The following is a 14,220-nucleotide window of genomic DNA, read 5'->3' as shown; positions in this document are numbered from 1 at the left end:
GTATAGAAGCAAAAGTTTGGGAGACAATTTTTGACCCCGTACGGTAGTCATGTTTAGAACATTGAGAGGAGGGGACTTTTGATATGTTAAAAAATTGATATGTTCACCCCTCTACTACCCTAAACAGAACTGCGGGGTCAAAAACTGTCTTCCAAGCTTTTTCCTCTATAACCCTTTGTTGAGTGGACTATATTGCTCATAGGACCAACAGGCCTTGCCCAGAACTGCTCCTTTTCCGAATTTTCATAGAAGTTATCGTTATTGAAGGCAAAAACCTCAATGCACTCAATCAATTCTGATTGATGATATTATAATGATAGTCGTTGATACATAATACAAAATAATTATTGATAATGATGATAATTGATACAACGTATATCATCAATAATTATCTATTAATATTGGTAAGGTATTACAAGTTAAATGATAAACAAGTTAGCTTAGGTACTGAAGTAGGTTCTTCCACAACCTTATTATTGTTCCTCTCATCAAGTACTATCATTCCTGACCGATTTTAATTCTCAATCATTTTTGCAAAAATTCATTGATTTCATGAAATATGCAAATCTCCCAGATTTAGCTGATATTCGGTCTATGGATAGAGGTTGACCTAACAAGTGTCGTGCTATAATAAGAGACGTTGCGCTACAATACAAGGTGAGTTATTCACTCAAACATAAAATCTTTCCCCAACTTTCAGATCAGAGAAATCACTCATTTTCGAATGCTTATAACTCAAGAATAGGAGATAGTTTCGCCAATGTGGTGACATATAAACATATAATATTTTTCTACAACCTAATAAACTTCATTAATATTCTAAAATGAGTAAGCTTGTGTTTAATCTCAGTATAAATCGATATGAACAAATATTAGAAAAAAATAATAATGTTTTTATTATAATGAATGTTTATGTCATCATATAAACAATCATTATGCTTAAGGTAGGCCTACAACAGACCAGTCAAGTGAATAATCCAATAGAGGTTATGGAAATTTCAGAATAGAACAATATTATCATGTGCGAACCACTTATATATTCACATTGAAATGTTAAAATATTCAAATGCTGAAGTATTTTGTCTTGAAAAGCGTAGTTTACACGAAAACAACTCAATTCAAAATTTGGTTCCTCAATTTTTTTAATGAATACAGTTATCCTAAAGCTGCGTTTACACCAAAGTTATTGACAAAATATTAATAACATTTTGTTAATAACTTAATCCTTATAAATTCTATTAGATTGGAAATAACTTATCATACACATGATGAACACATGTGTTTGGCAAGTTCCGTTTAATCTAATATAGAATCTATAAGGATTAGGTTATTAACATTTTGTTAATTGACCGAGCGAAGTGAGGTCTATGATTTAAGTCGACGGTTTGGCATCTCTCTTAATGTTTAAATGTTTGAATGTTTAAATGTTTATATGTTGCGCATTTACGGCGAAACGCGGTAATAGATTTTCATGAAATTTGACAGGTATGTTCCTTTTTCAATTGCGCGTCGACGTATATACAAGGTTTTAGGAAATTTTGCATTTCAAGGATAATATAAAAGGGAAAAGGAGCCTCCTTCATACTCCAATATTAGAGTAAAAATCAGACTATAGAATTATTCATCATAAATCAGCTGACAAGTGATTACACAGATGTGTGGAGAAGCCAGTCTATTGCTGTATTTCCATAAGGTCTATAGTTTCAATCAGGTACTTGTGGATGAGAATACTGCGTGAGGTCTACTGTTCACAGAACTATTAGTTATTCCTATTTCTAGTGTTATGTTGGTGTATACTAAACTTATCGGATAAGGACTAAGGATTAAGTTATTACCAACTTTTGTTACCAAATAACTTTTGTGTGAACGCAGCTTTATTGACCAATCGTTGAAAAAAAAAACAGTGTATCCTGTGGTTTTAAAAAAATTTTATTCAAAATAAAGGCTAACAGTGACTACTTCTTATTTTTCAATTTAATATCTATACTATTTTTCTGTGAAGTTGATGTTTTCTCTCAATTTATTCAGTCTTCTTGAATCTCTTCAAGGGAATCTCTTGTAAATAGCAGTAGACTCTGTTTGGTTGATTTCGTAGTTGACGGACCTGTAATCACAACATATAGCACAAAAATCTCTCAAAACTAGAATTACACACTCACATATTGTATGATCATATTATATCCGCTCATAGATTGTCTTTTTACTTTCCTTGCCCTATTACCATAGGTAAGGAAAGTATTGCTTTCCGAAAAAAATTAAGGTACCCTAATTTGTAAATTTCTATACGTTTCAAGGTCACCTGAGTCCAAAAAAAGTGGTTTTTGGGTATTGGCCTGTATGTGTGTGTGTGTATGAGTGTATGTGCGTCTGTGTAAACGATATCTCATCTCCCAATTAACGGAATGACTTGAAATTTGGAACTTAAGGTCCTTTCACTATAAGGATCCGACACGAACAATTTCGATCAAATGCAATTCAAGATGGCGGCTAAAATGGCGAAAATGTTGTCAAAAACAGGGTTTTCGTGATTTTCTCGGAAACGGCTCCAACGATTTTGATCGAATTCATACCTAAAATAGTCATCGATAAGCTCTATCAACTGCCACAAGTCCCATATCTGTAAAAATTTCAGGAGCTCCGCCCCATCAATGCAGATAGATTCCCAATTATCAGGCTTCAGATACAATTTAAACAAAAAAAATCAAGTGGAGTAGATTGAGCATGAAAATCTCTACAATTAATGTTCAGTAACATTTTAACCTAAAATTTAAAATAAGCTTTAAATTCGAGAAAATGTGATTATTCAATTGCAAATTATTGTTGATTCTATTAAATCATTCACTATGAAGAGATAGCAGACCTCATGTGTGTCTCCAGCGTTATTGCCCTGTCACCAGCTGGCTCAAATCTTTGAATAGTAGACTTGAGATGCGCGGGAACACTTAAATATGAATAAAAATAAAAATATAAGTACCGTTTATTTTAAATTGTTTACTTACGACATGGTTCGGTCATCATGCCATTTAAAAAAGGGTACCTAATTAGATTTTTATTTTTTACTAGCTGGTCCGGCGAACTTCGTACTGCCAAATAGTTTAATGCATCTCATGACAAACATTAGCTGGATGCATACCTGAGGAGGAGCTATGCGACATTTTATTTATATAGGCTAATTAGATAATTTTCCAATGGCAAAATAAATAATTTACTAAAAATCAATTAATCCTGATCACCGAAGACAGTACAATTATTCGAAACAAAGCAATGTCTTTAGAGCATGTAAGTCGTTAACCTGAGGCCGCACTGCTGGATGGTTACACACAGAACAGTCATTTTGTTTTTAGTCGGGGCGTTTAGGATAAATTACATGGGCGGTTATGGAGCAGCACACACTCTTGTCTACTATCTATCGACGGCTGTTGTATGACTCATGATTATAACAGTTGATTTTTATTTCTGTGTGTGGCCAGCTCACAAATCTTTTCCATAGGATTACATGATGTAAACTTTGAAGGACAGTAGGAAAGAGTACTGAAGTCGAATTATAAATTTGATAGGCCATAAACCAGGTCCTGAACATAACGAAAAAACTAAAAAAATCATCAAATTCGGTGCACACATAAAAAGTTATTGAATGTCAAAATTTGTGGCTCGATTTTTATTTATATAGACTCCGCTCATAGCTATTTGATGGGTTATGTTCGGTTCCACCAATCTCTATCAAGACATTATTTGAATATGGTCAAGCCGGGTAGGTACCATTTACAAGCGTGCACTGGAATTATAGTAGGCCTAACTATAGCCATAGAATCTTATGCTATCTTTTCTCTATGATAATATGCTCAGTGTACACGTTGTAAACTGTCCCCTATTTATCGTGCTCAAATGTCCTGACCAAGCTTGATAAAACTGGACATAAGTCATAAAAATTTTGATTGTCTCAACACCGGTCTAACTGGCTACATTAGGGAATACAATTTTTGATGAAAGTCTATCAAATGATCATGACCATATTCATGTCTGTGTATTGTCATAGAGAAACAATAGCATAAGTAGATATCCCATGGTATAGGGCGTTTATGTCGCAACTTTTACTGTTATCTCAAGCCGATAGTTCATGTAATTCTTTCCCGTGAAGCAGTGTGACACTGGTAGTCTCTCATATTGTGCCGTTCATACACTCTCACCCCAAGAAAACAGTAAAATTCGACAATAATCAACAGTAATCGGCTTGAGATAACAGTAAAAGTTGCGACATAAACGCCCTATACCATGGGATATCTACTTACGCTATTGTTTCTCTATGGTTTTATGTAATGGGGCTTCAAGTGAAAATATATGAATATGTGTACTGTGTCATCACCAATGTAGATACATTTTATGTATTTGAATCTCTGTTTTATCAGAATTAAGTTTGTTTTTCGGTAATTCTTCAAAATTATATTTTTAATATGTGAATATTTCCTATTTAAGTTATAATAATGTGGAATATTTCTTCTATGTTTAGTTTTAAAGCATTCTAAATTTGAAAATCTACTTTGTGAAAATACTTGAGGACTGACAATTTTGTGAACTGAAGAACCACTACAAGACTTTTAACCTATTTCGGACTATGTGTTATCTAAATTTGGGAGAGGAATAGGACAAGGTTACCTTATTTTTCCTCTCCCTATTTATTTTGATAATGTAATTATTGTATAAATGGATGAATAAATGATAAACATTGGGTTGAGAGCTTGATTTTGATTAAATTTTCTTCCTGGAGACTCTTGAAAGAGTATAGGAAATCGTCAAGGACTATTTGTCAAAAAATAAAAGAATACATATAAACATATATTATACACATCACATTCTACAATGTACATTACAATTTAACCCTCCCAAAAGCCTCATTCTCCATCCATAAATTCTTGAATACTGTAGTAAACCCAGTTTGCTAAATATTCTTTCAATAGCTTTTTGAAAATATCCTTATTCTCATTTTCTCTCAAAGCTGACGGCAGTTTACTCATAAATTTTATACCCATATAAGAAGGCTTATTTTCATACTGAGCTGTCCTGTGGTATTGTGCAGAAAATTGACTCTTATTTCTAGTGTCATAATTATGTATGTAGCTAGAAGAGTGGCTATGTTCTTTTTATTATGAAAAATTCTACAGAGATGAAGTCATTCTGGATTTTGCAATAATGTAAATCAACATAAATATTCAAAACTGTGTGTTTTTCATGATTATAAGTTTTGTTTAGCTATGAGGCTATCAAGAGTGCAGAGTCTTCACTACAGTGGGGTTACTACGTCATACTTACTGTCATACTACAGTACTATCATACAGTTTTCTGTAAGCTAACTTACTAATAATGGAAATTCAGCTACAGTGGGACCTCGATATAGTACTTCTCAAGGGACCGCTAAAAAATGCACCTATTACAAGGTATGTACCTACTATTTAGACATCATATTATGAGCTATATATGGACGTTTCAAGGGACTGCATAAAAATAAACTATTAAGCCGGGTCCAGACGCTCAAGTTTGCCATCAGTCTTTTGTTCAAGCAAAAGACGGATCGTTTGGTTCAAGCAAAAGACGGATGTAAAATTGCGTCCACACGCATCCGTCTTATGTCGTCCGTTTTCCTATTTTTGTGCTCACAAGTTCAGTTCTTGATATGTTTGTTTATTTATTTATTCAATCATTCAGAATTATACAGAAAAGTACCACAGGCTAACTTACGCCCAAAACGGTTCCAATTCTAATTTTTACAACAGTCCAAAGTAGCTAGAGGCTATGTGTCACTTCAATATGAATTGTGATATGGTTCATTGAGTCTGAATTGTATACGGTTGACATATATCCGGTAGATGAGTAATAATTATATCGTATTTTTTCGCTAATTCAACTGGATAATGCTATATTTAACAACATAATGACAAAAATATTACTGTTAATCGCTAAATGGCTTTGTTTACAAGTCATATCTCGAGACACAGTGATTGTAAATGGATTGAAATTTCGTAGATAGTATTCTTATCAACAATATAGTACATCTTAGTATATAATGATAGTAAATCATAATATCAACATCAAATTCTGAGAGTATCATGAGAATCAAGAAAGAAAAAAAGGGTTGAATGGCGTTAATCGATAAAAAAAACTTGCTTATATATTTTCAAGTACTCGCGAGGCAATTTATCAATTTGAGGGCGCTTAATCCGAATCTGAAATCACAATTTCTCTATCTCCATTTTTATGCGATTCAGGTTTTGGTGGATAGGCAAAAGACGGACGGTTTGATGGAAAAAGATTGCCGGCCGATACATTTCAAGTTTGACGACTTAAGCTTGAAGACCCATCCGTTTTACCGTTCAGACGCAACGACTTACATGCTCCGACTTTTGCTTGAGCAAAAGACTGAAGCTAAACTTGAGCGTCTGAACCGGGCTTGATGTATAGAGGTTCATAGAGGTCCCTACTGAGATCTAAAGTCTACATTTCTATGGCATCATACAATCATTCTGTGATTGGGGTTACCTCATCTATCGAGAAAAAATACCACTTAACAAAACTACGAGAATTTCTATTCTATTAATAGGAAATAGTATTATAATAGCTCTAGGAAAGCTAGGAACAAGAAACATACACAACACATCCTTCTAGAATATTTTATTTGCTCGTCTACACTATATCGAAATCATAACGACCTATCTGCTAAGAAATGTTCATAGTATACATACCATATTATTACAAAAGCAATGTCTACATATTCGTCTATCTCGAATCAAAAATGTCAATTAATTACGCATAATTAATTAATTATCATTTAGACCTGGTACGCTTGTTCGATGGGCATTTAAAATGCAATTACAACAAATTAAAATATAATATGTTATTTATAAAAGCAATTAACAATCAATGTCAAGAATTTAACCTACAGAAAGTAGCAGGAAAAGACAGATGAAGCATTGGCAAATTTTCTACCACAAATATGCAGGAAATTCGAGTTTTACTCTAGTATACCTTCTAAACCTACACTAAGTCATCAACAGAGTTCTAAATAATTTTATTTGAACTTCAGTTAATTACTAGATTAGAAATCACAGTCCAAATATCTTTTACTTTTGATATTACAGTAATTTACATACAGTAGTTATCTATCTCAATTAACATGGCAGCAGATAGAGCTACCAAGTTTTTAGAATCATACTAAATAGCCTACTACATTTTACCCATTTTTTACACACAACTATACTATATTTACAGCATATTTTCAATTAATTCGGTCTAACGTGATATTGCAATATTAGAAAAATTCTAGCTTATTTATGGATATCCTTATAATTAGTTGAAATATTAATAATACATGATTACAATATTCGAATTTACATGGCAAGATTTGCAGACTATACATATGTATACTTTTAGCGTCATCTACAGAAATTCATCAATTGAACCTAAAAGTCAAATCTAATTACTATTTTATGCATAAAAATACAGATTCTGAGGAGTCTAATTTCTATTCTAAGGATGTATATATTGTATATTTGATGACCTTGTCGAGTGTGTATTGTTATATGAAAAATATTTGCACAGTTATTATTTGATTGTTTGTGTAGAAGCCTTCACACAGTAGACCTATACAGCAATATCTACAAATCTTAATAATATACAATTTTCTCTCAATTATACATATTTGAAGCTAGTTCAGTTTTCTATCATAATGGAACTGACGTAGAACAACGTATCATCTATCACATACAAAAATTAAAAAATACAGAAAAACTTGTTCACTATATTGAGGTCCACGTTATAATGGCAGTGGAGAAAGATGGGAGAGCAACGTTGCCGATCCTCACTGTCTTATCAATGCTTTCTTGACGGTAGCTGATACAGGTTTATTAATGTAATATTAATTGTTCATCTTCGTTTAAAATAATCAATTATATTCTATTAAGCAAGAAATTATATTTTTCAATAATTCCATAATGAATTTTCATAATTAAGATGTAATATTTTGTAAATTAAGTTTTTTAAAAGCCGATCTGGCAACAGAGCAGAGCGAGAGAATTAGCGCTATTCGCTTTGTTGATTGAAAGACAAGGATAGCAATACCATTGCTAATCAAACACTGCCATTATAACGTGGACCTCACTATAGATTTAATTTTACTGTAATAATAGCATATTCTCCAATTTTTGTTCCAAGTCGATTTGATGAAATTTGAATGATAGTAGGCTATCTTATACGTGAATTTTGAATGAAACCAATTGAATTAATACAGCAAATAAAGTACACAGATTTCTGGGTTCCTATCATAGACCAAATTGAACAATTTTTACACTATGAACAGAGGTTTTGTGGAATTTCTCCATATTAAGGTCAGATAAAAGAGATATCAGTTTCATATAATTCATATGAGTCAAACTAAAGTTTCAATGCACCTCTCTTTGAACATCTCTTTTATTTTACCTTAAAACGAACATTCTTGATAGTTGTTCTAGAATCCATTGAATGCAGAATAATAACTGGTTTGATGTGTTGAACTGAGAAATTCAAAACTAGATAATTCTAGGATTTTAATTTTTAATTCTCTTCAACAATCATGAGTAATCAATTTTAGCTCAAAATTTTGTATATTTGTGTCTACTACTATTATCAATTTTAGAGAATTCGAATTTTCAAGAGGCCAACACACTTTTGTTCCTCAGTGTTCTTCAATATTGTACAAAATATGCATCGTGTAATTTGAATATAGAAAAACTACACAAATCTGAAAATAGTAAGTTATTGATTTTTTCCCATTACTTTCGATTCGTTCTATCCTCAGATGCTTAAAATCCTATTATATATACTTCTCACTTCACCATCTTTCATCAACTTACATCAAGTTTTCTAATACCTTACTTTCACAAAGTTTCCCATATTCCTGTTTTCTCGTAGTCCCTGCATATACAAACATATCCCATTACGTCCAATTTTTTCTCATCTACATTCTCAAATCTTGCTATTCATCTCTACATACCTTCCATCTCATTTCTTAATTCCTTCCACCTTTACAAACAGTCCTTTTTCTGTCCTCTAATACAATAGAAAGCATATTTTTCTTCAAATACGCACTTTTTCCAATTTATGTCCTCTAATACATCTCAAATACATTTACTAATCTTCTTCAAATATATTCTCAAATCTTGCTATTCAGCTTTATATAGCCTACCTTCCATCTCATTTCTCAATTCCTTCCACCTTTACAAACAGTCCTTTTTCTGTCCTCTAATACCTTTACTAATTTTCTTCAAATACGTACTTTTTCCAATTTCTGTCCTCTAATATATTCTCAAATCTTGCTATTCAGCTCTATATAGCATACCTTCCATCTCATTTCTTAATTCCTTCCACCTTTACAAACAGTCCTTTCTCTGTCTTTTAATACAATAGAAAACATATTTTTCTTCAAATACGTACTTTTTCCAATTTCTGTCCTCTAATACCTTTAATACATTTCAAATACCTTTACTGATTTTCTTCAAATACGTACTTTTTCCAATTTCCATAATGCTCTCCCAATTCATTTTGTAAACCTTTTCCCATTATTATTTATCAACAGCCCCTCCCCTCTCGTTCTTTTTCAAACGTTCTTCTATTCTCCCTCTATCTCCCATCACACATTTTCCAACTCATAGTTTCTGTTGCACAAAACCTTGTTAAATTATAATCATGATTAAATTCCACGAGAACCAAAGAAGGTTCATCTGAGAACAAGACTTCTCTGATAGACATTCAATCGGGATTAAAAGTTAACAGAATTTTGTGCAACCGGGTCATGGTCTCGGTTGCATAAAACCCTGTTAAATTTCAACAGTAATCAAATGCCACAAGAACCAATCAGAGAAGCATTCTTTTTGAAAAATTCTTCTCTAATCAACATTCAACCACGATTAGAATTTTACAGGCTTTTGTGCAACCAGGCTATTATTACTACTTATAATTGTTTTTAATACAGCATTTCTATTCGTTTTCCCCTCTTATCTATGTACTTGTTTTATTTAAATTCTTATTCATAATTTATTGTTGAATTGTAAAGAATATTATTATTTTTATGTAATGTAACTAATAATCGTGGGTCAAGTGGAAGAGGGGGCTCTTATTGCCTCAATTTCGCCCACATCACTTTTGAAATTGTAAAGTGTAAATAAAAGGTATTTATCCATCTATCTATCTACTCAAATCCTTCCACATCTGGTTCCCCCCACTTATCACAACCTCTTTCCTTAGTACCCTCCCACCCTTAACAAACAGTCAAGCAAACGATTACAAACTATTTTCTCTTTTTATTCCCGACTTGATATTTACTTCTCATTTTAGAATCCATCTCCATAATTTTCATGGAACCTCAACCAAACAAAGTTATTCAGTGCCTCTACAATAATATCCTTCTCCCCTCTCTCTACCCTTACTCCCATATGCTACTCCCTCCCGCCTTGACAAACAGTCAAGCAAACAATTGCATATTTACCTAATATTTTCTTCTCATTTTCAACTCCATCTTCATAATTTTCATGGAGCCTCAACCAAACCAAGTTATTCAGTATCCCTACAATAATATCCTTCTCCCCTCTCTACCCTTTCTCCCATATGCTACTCCCTCCCACCTTGACACACAGTCATAAAACGATTGCATATTTACTTAATATTTTCTTCTCATTTTCAACTTGATCTCCATAATTCTCATCGTGACTCAAACACGAGCATCTGTGTTACATCCTCTTCCCCTCACTTCTCCCTGCCTTGCCGCCCCCTCTGCTCTTCACAGACACAGTCAGACAAATATATTACATATTTATTATTATTATTATTAGTCGTAGAGCTCCCGAAGTGGAAGACGCTGAGTAAAATCATGATCATCGATTTTTATTAGACTTGGCGGTTTTCTTGTTCGCCCACCAGCTTTTCATTCTCTGAGAAAATGTAGCTTTTCTTTCTTCACTCCATCTTGTGCCAACTCTTGGTGCTTTTATCTCTGGAATAATTTCCCATTTGTTCACTTTTGTTTTGAAATTATTTCTATTTTTAATTTCATCATCAGTAATTCCTGCCAAAACTAGATCCATACTAGATTACATATTTATTCTAATTAATAATTATTGTTTAACGAAAATCCAAATTAAATGCTGTAAATCACCCTGAAGACTTCTGCTACTGCAAATATTGACAACAGGGTAACCAGCTAGATGGAAATTCGCTGAGCGCTACTATAGAATGGGGTTGTAATAACAGCTGTGCTTAGTGATAGAAGTTGTGTGTATTTTTGGGTTCAAAATTTCATAAAATATCTTGATTAATTCAATATGAAGTAATAATTAAGTGTTATATTTAAATATATAGTTTGGTGTTTTAATTTCTATAAATTCAAAATGTTTAGCTTGTATATATTTCTGGACGAAAATCGAACTTGAACGTTTTACAGTAGAAACATAACCTATTTTTTGGACATGTTATTAATTTATCAAAATTTGGGAATGGAATAGATTAGGGCCAAGCCTGTTGTTCCTTCCTAATCATATTTATATGATTTGTGATTCTGTCCACGAATAAATAAATATACAAAAATTATTTGTCATCCCGGGAATCGAACCCAGTACCTCCTAATTGCCGGTCAAAAATGCTTAACCTTACACCAAATTGACAATCTCTGGATAGCAGCGCTCATTTTATACGAAGCCGTAGCGGCCAGACAGTCTACAGATTTAATTTGGATTTTCGTTTAACAATAATTATTAATTCATTAGCATTTGAATAGAATGTAATTTCTCAGTAATTTCCATCTGTAGACATATTATTCTCTTCATTTATAAAATAGAATTATAGTACCCTTTAAAATTAATAAAATAATAATACAAATTGTAATGTATAACTACTAGTTTCGGTGATTACAACATCGACAGGTTCGATCACCGAAACTAGTAGTTACATTACAATTTGTATAATTGTTTTCTAATATTTTATCAATTTTAAAGGGTACTATAATTCTATTTTATAAGTAGCCCTGAATTCATACATTTAAAAAAATATTCTCTTTATATTTTCTACAAATTCAATTTCTTTTAGCTTTCAACTTGATCTTCATAGTTTTCAACATGCCTCAACCAAGTTATCGTGCCTATAGTATCAAGTTATTCAGTTATCAAGTTATCTGCCTCTACTTCCCCTCACCCCCCTTTCCACCACTGCCGCCTCCCCCACCCCCCTTAACACACAGTCAGGCAAACGACTGGTCCAACGAAACGGCCAGTTTATTACCCTTTTCCACCCAATTCTTCAACCTACCTCTAAGTTCCTCCAGCGACTTCGACTTAGCCTTGTTGATGCGCTTATACTTGACATCCTTGGGCTTAGTCACCGACCTATGGTTGCTCATCACCCTGTTGTAGGTCACGTGACAGGGTGGCTGAGACGATTGCTCGTCTGGAGTTCGTTCGAGTTGCTCGAAGCCCGTATGATCTAGTTTCTCGAAGCTTCCGTAGTACATCTCCTTTAGGCGGCTCCGTTTTTGCGACCAAGAGTCCTCGGGGCACGATTGCGGGTGACTCGGGGGGTTTTGGGGCGTTTGGGGGCCCCCAGAATCGGCCCCCAGGCAGGTTTGGTCGCCGTCCGGGTCTTCTTCGACGCTGTAGACGGTTTCTAGGATCTCGGGTCGCCGCAGAAAACCGTTGCTGCGTCGTAGCGGCGGGTATTTGCCCGTTGGCGGCAGTTCGACTGCGTCGCTTACGCTGCGAACAATCGTTACGCCGTCTGAGAGGCCGTGGAATGGTCTGCGACAAAAATATGCAAAAAATATTATTAATTTTGTATGTAATTCAACAAAAATATAAAAATCGACTATAAGTTTTGTCTTGTTTGACATTCGACAAAAATATTCAAAAACCATTATCAGAGACGTACACTGCAATATAAACGAAATCTTTTATCAGTTACCTATACAATTTAAGGGGTATTCTTGAAACTCATGGTTTTTTCCGTTCCGATTTCATAATGTATTGCCGCATCTACAAGTGTTTACCTTGAAATTTGATAGTTTCGATTTTAAATTACTCATTTATTTCATTTTTGTATGATTTATTAGTGTCTTCGGATGTGAATAACGTGGAAACGGTTTTCGCCATTCATTTTCTATCATGTAAACGCCGCGTTAGGGCTTATATTCTTTAACCATGCATCAAAAAATGAATGAAAATCGAAGGTTTGTAGAGCATTGAATTATTATCAACTTGATAGCTTTTTAAGAAATTAAGCTGGGTTCGCACACAACAGTGACAGTGAAAATATAATCCCCATAAGTTTTAATGGTATTATTCATACTCACTCGGCCAGGCTGAATGGGAATAGTATAATTAGAACTTGTGGGATTCAAAATATAATTTCTGTCTGTAAGAAACTATAAATCTCATTTCCTGTGATTGGATATGGAATGCAGTTGAAAGACATCTTCTCAAGGTCATCTTTGATTAAATTAGACACAAACTCATTATTATAATTTTTGAAGGGACGGATTCAAGGATCCAAAGGTTCAAAGAACCCCACGCGTCAACCGAAGCTTATTGTGTGTCCCAAGTAGTATGTTAGTTAGGCAAACCAATACCTGTGTCCTTTACAAGAACCAGGAGTATTTCTCTATACTAACATCCCATTCATCACCCGGTTGCTTGTTGCAATCAAGTGTGATATGCTTGGCAATCTCTTCAGACTGATTAGTCCTCGTGACCTACGTGAGTTCCACTCCTGGCCTTCTTTGAAGGTCCTTCCGCTGCGGAAGGAGCGGCCAAGTTGCCTCTAGGGCGCCTGGCCACCCTTGACTCAGTCTCTTGTGCCTGGAGTTTCACCCATCTCTGGTCTCTTGGGTTTTTCTTTTTGCCCCTCCGAAACTCTGCAGGGTCGAAAGCCTCATCTCTCCCAAGAAGTTTTGCCTGAATGGCCGCCCTTCTTTGAGCAGTGACACAAACTTAAACTGAAGTTTGGAAAGTCTGAAGACACCTTAGAAAGCATTCTCTCATCAGCATGCAAATGATTGTTTTGAATATGTAATATTTTAAGTGGTAAACTAGAAATTTTCTATATGTCGTCATCTTCTAAATCTTCAATTAACAAATAACTCAGTAGCAGTTTCTTCAAACTCATCGTTCAATAGCCTACTTCACATAGAAACAGTCAAATTTCAACTGAACGATT

The 14,220-nt window shown here is 33.9% G+C and overlaps 1 protein-coding gene across 1 annotated transcript in view; it reads right to left on the bottom strand.

Moving 5' to 3' along the window:
* Positions 1-12,038: 12,038 nt before the first annotated feature.
* The window catches only part of LOC120352241, a 149,625-nt gene continuing 147,443 nt past the window's right edge, over positions 12,039-14,220 (bottom strand). Inside the window, exon 4 of the mRNA XM_039432004.1 lies at positions 12,039-12,806. Within this exon, the coding sequence (XP_039287938.1) occupies positions 12,254-12,806 (553 nt within the window). The 3' untranslated portion in view covers positions 12,039-12,253. The remainder of the gene's footprint in view (positions 12,807-14,220) is intronic.

Source organism: Nilaparvata lugens, chromosome 7, assembly GCF_014356525.2.
Source record: "Nilaparvata lugens isolate BPH chromosome 7, ASM1435652v1, whole genome shotgun sequence".
In the NCBI taxonomy this organism is placed as follows: Eukaryota; Metazoa; Arthropoda; class Insecta; order Hemiptera; family Delphacidae; genus Nilaparvata; species Nilaparvata lugens.
This window is presented reverse-complemented; position numbering and strand designations above follow the sequence as displayed.